Raw genomic sequence first — 8,961 nt, 5'->3', positions numbered from 1 at the left:
CTCCTTTTGAAAAGTCATAGAGCAACTGAGCGAAGTTGCCACCCTCTGGCAGCCACAGGACGGGTGGCTGAACGTGTCAGGATGTTGTGCAGGAAGGGCTTTTTGCCAGGAGGCTGATTGGGCTGCAGGTTTTCCCTGTTGGCACAGAATCGTTTCTTGAGGGCAGAGGTTGGCGGCGCCTGCAGCTTCTGCACGGTGTGGTACTGCTCAGCAATGCAGGCTGCCTTCTTGCGCAGGTCCAGCTTCACCAGCATCATGTTGTTCTGCAGCTCTGCCAGGGTCTGGTCCTGAGGAAGGCAAGGCAAGATTTTTTTTTTTTAATACAAATATATTAAAATGTTGAATCATAGAAAGAAAAGCCCAGTCCTAGTTGGAACAGACCTGAAAGATCCTCTTGTTCTCTGCAGCTTTTTCTATCCCAGATTGCTCCAAGCCCCATCCAACCTGGCCTTAAAAACTTCCAGGGATGGAGCAGCCACCACTTCTCTAGGAAATGTGTTTTCTGTGCTTCAGCACCATCACAGTAAAGAATTTTTTCCTAATATCTAATCTAAACCTCAGTGTGAAGCTGTTCCCCCTTGTCTTGTCATTCTCTGCTCATACAAAAATTGCCTCTCCAGCTTTCTTGTGGGCTCCCATCAGGTACAATGACAAGTTGTCTAAACTCCCTGCTTACTGTGAACTGAGGAGGATAAACTGCCTTTTGCCAAAATTCACTAACTCTTCTAAATAAAGACCATGCATAAAAGTTTCTACTGTCAACAGAGTAGCAGTTCAGTAATACATAGGAACAGTTAGGGTGGGACAAAGCTGACTCCATCCTGCTGCAAATGTGCTGCCATGGCAACTGTGATGGAGTGGATAAGGAAATGAAAACTGAATTCTCCTAACTTTAAGTGCAGGCTGCCAGTTAACTGAAGAGTAACAATTTGGGTCTCCTTTGGAGAGGTAAATACACAACTGACTCAGCCACTGAAAGAAAAAAAACACTAAAAAAAAATCAAAATATGTACTAGCAAATAAATAATTTTTATTTGCGGCAGCAAAAACTTTGGTTGCTCTGATTTGGTAAAGCACAGACTAAACCCCTCTCTCCCCCATGCAACCCACCCCAAAGCAGACACATCACCTGTCTTGCCAGGATGTCATCACACGTGCCCAGGGCTTCTCTCAGCTTCCCTGCCCCTGTGCTGTGGCAGCACGCCCGCTCTGCAGACTGGAGAGATTCCCCAATTTTTTGTAACTCGGAACGCAGCAATCTGACATTCTGGAAGAGAGAGGGTTAATGCAACAGCTGCTTTTGGCACTGCTCTGCAAACAAAGCCACTCCAAGGAAATTCAGACATGCAGCACTGAGGGAAGATCCCATCTGAGTGATCACTGGTACCACAACCTTCAACAACTCTCTTAAGTTCAACAAATCCATTTCATTTGTTTAAAAACCGGGAAAACAGCAGCCCCAAACACTGTTTAAGCTGGAAACCACTTTGCCCTGCAAATGTTGTTTTCTGTAACACAGAACTGGAGTTACCTTCTGTCCATCCTCCAGTTTCCTGTCCACATCCATAGTGATGGGTTTGGCAGAGGGAGGTGGCTCCACTAATTTCTGGTACTTGCGCAACTCTAAGAAGAGACAAAAAGTAGTGAGCAACAGGACAGTGATCAGCTTTCAGTATTCCTGAAGTTCAGGACTTCCCTTGAGACAAGCTGCCACAGGCAAGCTAGAAAGACCTTTTGAGTTTGTGCAGAAAGGCACAAACATTCCAGGCTTCTCCCATTCACTTAGACAAAGGGGCTTAAGAATTTGAATGGAAAGATTATCCTGCCCTGAAGTCCATTTTCCTGTGAAAATGAAGTGAAACTGCCCACACAGCACATTATTCCTGCCACCTACAATTCAAATAGTGTTTTGAGGGTGTCTGAATCCAATGTACCCTGCAGAAGGTCTCTCTAACCCTGCACAAGGATCTCTTAGCACAGTGCAGCATTGCTGCTGTACCTGCACTCGTGGAATTCAACTCCTTTTGACACTGCTCCAGCCTGGCTTTGGTGTCTGCCAGCTCCTGCTGCAGAGCAGACGAGGTGGCCACTCGCTTGGATCGACGAACACTTTGCTCTGAGTCCTTTTGCTTGGTATCCAGGCTCTCCAGTTTTTGTTTGGTCTCCTGCAGAGCAGCTTTGAGTTCCAAAATCTCCTCGTCACGCTCCTGAGAAAGGAAGTTTGTTCAGAAAGTCAACAAGATTTTCATAGCACAACTTCTCTGAAACTTTCTATGTCTTTATTCCTGGCGAATTTCTCAATCCCACACTTGACACATCAAACTCAGCCTTTAAGGTCCTTTTAAGTGAGTATAGCAAACCCACTTCTTGGGAACCTTAACTGCTTTTTTACAGGCTCCAAAGAGGAGGGATTGTTTTGAGAGTTGTCATCCTCAGGGCACTCATTATAACAAGTCCTCAAGGTCACTCAAATGCCATAGGCATGAAAATATGGGCAGGTCCATAACCGTCATCACAACTAAGAGCAAGAAGAGAAATTCACACAACTTGTGTGACTCTGAAGAGTCCAAATCAAGCCATTAGTAAAAAGATTAAGGGGGGAAGAGAATCATGTTGAACAAATGGATGAGTCAGGGTGGTTGTACATTAGCTTCCAGAATGAGTGTTCAAAATTAGGAAGCCTGGTGGGCTACAAAGGAGGAGATGAAGGAGAAGCAAAAATTGTGGATCAAGAGATGAAATAACATCACCAAAAATACCCCAGAAAGCAAAATCTTTCACTTTGCATAATGATCTTCCTAGACTCAAGTACCCAGAGTCCCCTCCCAACCAACTGCCACTTTCCTGATGTCACTGCATTGCCCTGAACAAACCTGCATCTTCTCCTGGTAGTGGTCAGTCAGTAACTCCTTCAGGATGCTCATTTTACCCTCATACAGCTCCTCCAGCTGCTCTCTCTGAGCATCCACGTGTTGGCTACAAAGAGAACAACCAATTCCATGTCAGGATCTGGCACTTCTTGGTGCTGCAGCTCATCCTGAGCAGAGGGAGGGAGACCAGCACAGGTTGTACCTCCACCACTGCTCCTTCTGTTGCATGTGCTCCAGCATCTCGTTGCAGATCTCCTCACGCAGGCGCACCTCGAGCTGCAGCTTCTTCTGCCGCTCCTGCACCAGCAGCTCTCGCGCAGCTTCGACCACACGCAGCAAGTCCTGCAAGAGGGACACAGCTCCACTGCCCACACTGCACAACAGAGTTAAGACCTGGACTAAACTAGGTGATGCCATGTCTGCAGGGTGCAGTGATCTAGATTTAAGGGTTTAGTCACTTAGACAAGTTGCCAGGATTTTCTACCTTCACACATGACAGCTTGAGTCTTTCTAGGGATATGACTTCATATTGATCCTTCAGCTATCCCAGCTGCCTGCTTTGAGTATCCAGGAAGTTTGACTATTTTTCCCCCATTTAGCCTCTTGTTCTGCATGTTTTCTAGATTTCTCTTGCAGAGAAGGAATTATAGGTTTGTACTTGCACTGTTACTGCCATTATTCCACAGATGACAAAGTGCTTCCAAATTCAGCACATGTATCAGATTTAGACCAACTGTGGAATGTTTTTAATCCCAATTGCCTGGGTCCTGTATCCTTCTGAGGTTCTGTGTCGTTCTCCTGGCATAGTGCTGAGCTCCTAACCCAGCTCCCCAGGCCGAAGCCAACAGTCATGTTCTTGACCTTACATCCACATAAATAAATAAACAAATAAAACAAATCACAGCCCACCTTCTTCTCATACATGGAGACATCTCCCTCATCGTTAGTGTCTTCTTCTGATTCCACTTCTTCCTCTGACTCTGCCTCTGGACCCTGGCTGGTTCTCCTGTTGTGTTCTTTGATGATGGATTGCAAGGATGGAAGTCCCAGCTTTGTGGGAGGTGCCTGAACAAGCTGAAGGAGAGAAGACCACCATTATCAGTCTGCAAAGCCTGGAAGCTGTGTAGTCTTGGAACACAGCCCCTCTCTGCAACCTGTCAGCCCTTTCAGTTTAACAGAATCTGGAAATACTCTGGAGGTAATAACCACTGGAGAAGCATAGGGAAGATGTACAAGCATACCCTCCTCTCTTTGTGGTGTGAAGGGGCCGAGTCCCACAGAAACAGGAGAAACCCAAACTACCCTGACCATGCCACAATCCCAGTGTGTGTTACTCACCTGGCTGGCAATGGCTGAGAACTTGGCCACGTGCAGAGTCTCATCATAGGTGGATGCACACTGGTTGATGTTGACAATCATGCAGGAGTGCCCACGCCCGGTGAAGAAGCCCTGGAACACACGGGTCAGTTTGCTGTCCCGGAACGGAACCACCGCCTGCTTTGTCCTGTGGGAGAGACACAGTGTGAGTGGGAAGGCAAAAAAAAAACCCCACAGCCTCCCTCTGGAGGTGTGGATACTCACCTGGCCTGCTGGTTCTGGCGGAGGGCGGTGATGCAGCGGCCCAGGGTGTGCAGGGAGGTGTTGATGTTGTTGGCTTCTTTCATTCGGTCCCCACATTTCTGGTCCTTGCAGCGCTCGGACCCTGCCAGGTCACACAGGGATAACCTGAGGGAAACACAGTGATACTCACATCACTTACAGGGCTTGTCCTGCCAGATCAGGTTTACAGTTCAGACACCCTGCAGTCACAGTCCCAGTTCTTTTGGGGTGTTGAGAGATGGAAGGGCCTGCCCTGCCCTAAGTGTAGGCGTTACACAAAGTAACAGCAAAATGAGTTTCGAAGTGTCAGCTTCAAAAATCCTTTGCCAGTCTTCAGAAAAACCACTTTTCAGGAACAGGCACCAGCTGCACTCAAATCAGCCCTGCTGCATGGGTAAGGATGCTCACATTTACTTTCACTCAGAAAGCCTGAGAACTACCTCAAGTTGTACCTTGTGGTACTCCTCCAACTCCTGTCAGTTCCAAGACTTTGCACTGGGAGCATTTATTCCTTCCAAGCACTTTTCAACAACACCATCAAGATACTTCCTCTACCCCAGCCTTCAACCAATGAGCAGGGAAGTTGAGATTACCCCAAATCCTAAAAACAACAAAACTTACTCGCTGATTTTTGGAACAACTTCACTGCCACCTCTTTGCAAGTGCAGAATCCGAATAGAGAACACGCTGTGACTGTAAAGAAACATGCAAAAAATAATTAAAAAGCAAACTTTAAAAGCCCCTCAGAATTGCATTTCTGCCTAACCAATCCCTCCCCCTTCAGACCTGCGACTGGAGTTCTGGTTCATCTGGGTGCTCGCAAAACTCTGGTTTTTGCGTCCCAGTTTCAGGAGCTTCCAGGCCTCATCAGCATCCCGGACATTGATCCAGTTCAGATCTGGAAAGCAAGTATACATTGGGCACAGCAGTTGGGAGATTGGCAGAAAACCAGAAAACTTATCTCTGGCAGAAAACTTATCTCAGCCCCAGCTTCACCATTGCATATCCTTGACATCAACAAATTTGACAATCCTGTAAATCCTGACATCAAAGTTCTCTGTGGGGCTCTCCAGCACATCACTGCTAAGCCACCCACCCACTCAATCCTAAAGGCTTCCTAGCAGGCCACTAAACCCCTCCTGCAGGTAAATCTACCTTTCACATAGGGGTTGCCAGTCTGGTCCTCGCAGAGCCGCAGTGTTTGCCGCTTGCGGTTCTGCCCAGGTAGAGCTGGTTCTAACAAGTCGTAGATTAGCTCATTGTAGATCTCAAAGAAGGAGACCCAGATGGAAAACTGCACATCTTCTGTGCTGGGGAGTGAAATGCGATCCAAGTGAGCCCAGCAAGGGCCTGGTTCTGGGGAAAAAGAAAAAAAAAAAAAAGGGGAAAACAAATCATGACTGCAGCTTTTCACGGGTCCAACCAAAATGAGTTAGCTCTAGAGTGAGATACTTTATTGAGCAAGCAAAACCACCCTAGAAACAAATCCTTCTATTTACCTCCTCTCATTTGTATCTATTCTAATCCCCAACCCCAGTAAGACAGTTAAAGTTTCCTTTAACACTATCACCTGCTCTAAGGACTTTTATATACTCAATTTTGATTTGACAATTACAAGATAGTTCAAACATGAATTCTTTCCAGCATAACTGAAGTCCTTGTTATCTCAATCACTCCGTGTTTCTGGATACCTAAGTAGCTGGTAGTTCCTGGGTTTGATAGTCAGTGCAGCCTGTCACTTTGGCATCCTGCTTCCCAGCAATCCCCATCTCACAGCAATCAGCTGCTCAATAACCACATTCCTTGGATAAAGTGAGCAAGTGTCAAGTAATTGTTCATTTCACAAGTCTTGGTTATTATGGAGTGGTGAATTCTTCTGATACTAGCAAAATATAAGCACAGAGTTCTTCTGACATGACATCTTTCAGAAAGAAAATCTGTCAGGCTACAGCACCTTTGCTCCCTTACCCAACAACAGCATCCAAACAGCCATCACCCTTTTCTTCCCCCATCCTCCAGCAAAAAGAATCAGGTAGTACACAAGAGGCTTCCAGAAATACCTTCTGTCTGGCTGAGGTCTGAACGATTGGTGAGCTGGCTGGATGAAGACAGGCCAGCAACTCCACTGTCAAAACTGCCACTGGTGGTGGCCTGGAGCTGAGATTCAGCACTGTGACTCCTCTTCAGTGGCGTTAGCAGCTCCTCCTTGAAGGAAACAACAAACAGGAGCATGCATGTAGTGTGATACCACCCCTCACCTCTTGTTATTGAGCTCCAGAGGCCCCATGCTTACCTCCCAGAGACCCCCCTGCAGCATCATCTGCTTCTTGGTCTCCTCCTGCCGCACCTGCCTGCTGTCCAGCCAGGTCACCTCGTTGGAGAGGACAGGCTTCAGGTCCATGGCCTGGTACAGCCGGTCCCCCACACTGTTGAAGATGGTTGCCAAAGAGCGAGGCAGAATCCCCCCATCCTGGGTGGTGCCTGCAGGAAGAACAGCAGCAAAGCTGAGGATTCAGGGGCAGAAGACAGAAAACAACTCCTTCAACAGGCCCCACAACAGCTGGTGCTTTCCTTACCCTGAATGGTGTGAGTCTTCCCTGAATTGGTGATGCCATAGGTGTAAACCAGACAGTTCTGCCCACTCAGCACATCCTTCACCACCTGCTTCATTGTCTCATCGAAGAACAATTTCTGCCCCACCTCTGGTCCAAAAATCTGCAAACAAGACACGGGAAAAATGGCTTCATGTAGATCTCTCCTATCCTTTGCTGATGGTTGTTCAAGTGATATTACATGGTCCTTTGTTCCCTGCACTGAGCAAGACCCATCAGCAATTCCAGCTGAGCCCCCTACAAAAATAAATTGCTCAGTTGTTTTATCCAATAACATATCACTGCAGCCCCTAGTCTGTTTAGAGCCTCATGAACAGGAGTTTGCTATCTGCTGCCAAAAAAGAGTTGTTGGAATCAGCTTAGAAAGAAGAAAACTAATAAAACAGCAACTAAAACCCGAAGTAGAAGGGACTGCACAAGAGTGCAGAGTTCAGGCAGTGCCTGGGGGTCAGTGGAAATGAATAAAACTGCTTTTCAAGCTGCAAGGCTGGTTTAAGTTCAAATCACTTCCAGATGTGTTGTTTGTCCCAGCTACCTACCCGGGTGAAGGAGAATCTGTGCACTGCATGTCCCACTCCTCGCTCCGTGCTCCGCATGGTGAAGGAATTCTTTGGGGCTTTTAGAACAAGGGTTTCTGAGTTCTCAATACAGACACAGCCCTAAAGAACACAAAATCCATCATTGCAGTGGCATACAGGAGGACAGACAGCAAGGGAGAACAGCATCTCCCAGCAGGTACACAGCCAGCTCAGATGCTGCTTCACTCAGTGTCTCACCTGGTCTTCACCCTTTTCCACTTCTGTAGATTTCAGAGGTCGAACTCTGAGGTACACTTTTAATTTTCCATTATTGTCTTCAGCTACAGCCTGCAGGAATCAGCACAAGTTAAATATGGCAGCCAGAGAGGCAGCACACAACCCCCCACGGGAACACTTAACAGGAACCACAGTATGGAACACACATGTTGGCTATGCTGCTAGTGCTGAGGAGCTTCTCTGGCTCCAAAATCACCAGCAGTGCCAGAAGCTTTCTCAGGCATTTCCAAGCACACCAGCATTTTTTTTTTTTGTTTGATCTAATGAATCAGACCAACAAGCTGAAGGCCTGGCACCAAAACCAAGCATCACCCCAAGAGGCACTTGCTGCCCACTGCTCCCCTCAATGCAATATTTGTTCCTGCCTCTTCTGAAGAGCCTCTGTTTTTCCTGCATCTCATCACCTTTGTGCAGAGAACAGCAGCCACGAGTGACAACTCTGCGCTGTTTGTGGCAGAAGAGCCCCAACCTCACCTGAGCGCCCTCCAGGTTTGGGGAGATGGCAGAGAACTCCTGCAGCAGGTCCTTGCGCACGTCAGCCCCAAACCCTGCTGCTGTGGACTCGAGCACAGGGGAGGCTGCAGCTTCATCGTCAGAAAACAGCCCTGGGGAGGCGAGTGCTTGTGCCATGGTGCCTCACACGGCTCCTGGGGAGAAAGGGCACAGGACAGGGCGATGTTACAGCAACCCGTGCATGCAACCCCCAGCCACATCCATCAATCCCACAAACATGCCTGGAACTCTCCCCACACACAAGGGTGCTGCTTGCAAATGTACACACGGGGAAACCACAGAACCCGGACACAGCCCGTGCACACACAAACACTACCCAGGACTCTAAACTCAACCGCTGGACATGCGAGCACCATACAGAACCCCTTTGCACACACCTCTACACCCCTTTAACACACAGTACCAAACAGACCCCACCGCATAGGACACCCCCAAACCTACACTCACCCTCCACCCCCACACACCGCAGCAGCACGCGGGGTCTGGCCGCACGCACAGGGAACCACAATCACCGCCGGCCGCCCCTCTCCCTGCTCCAGCCCGGTCACCCTT

General features: G+C 48.1%; 1 protein-coding gene across 1 annotated transcript; it reads right to left on the bottom strand.

Moving 5' to 3' along the window:
* Positions 1-5: 5 nt before the first annotated feature.
* On the bottom strand, positions 6-8,532 carry KIF20A (kinesin family member 20A). Its single transcript, XM_033072839.2, has 18 exons — positions 8,371-8,532; positions 7,858-7,947; positions 7,621-7,740; positions 7,046-7,184; positions 6,763-6,950; positions 6,530-6,674; positions 5,625-5,825; positions 5,256-5,367; positions 5,091-5,162; positions 4,452-4,595; positions 4,209-4,374; positions 3,780-3,944; positions 3,073-3,212; positions 2,874-2,976; positions 2,000-2,207; positions 1,532-1,623; positions 1,130-1,267; positions 6-287 (listed from the first exon to the last, which is right to left on the bottom strand). Exons 1-18 carry the CDS (start codon positions 8,524-8,526, stop codon positions 15-17), a joined length of 2,652 nt encoding a protein of 883 aa, XP_032928730.1. The 5' UTR covers positions 8,527-8,532; the 3' UTR covers positions 6-14.
* Positions 8,533-8,961: the final 429 nt, after the last annotated feature.

This window comes from Catharus ustulatus, chromosome 15 (assembly GCF_009819885.2).
Source record: "Catharus ustulatus isolate bCatUst1 chromosome 15, bCatUst1.pri.v2, whole genome shotgun sequence".
Lineage (NCBI taxonomy): Eukaryota > Metazoa > Chordata > Aves > Passeriformes > Turdidae > Catharus > Catharus ustulatus.
Note: the sequence above shows the minus strand (reverse complement) of the source record. Positions and strands in the feature narration are given on the sequence as shown.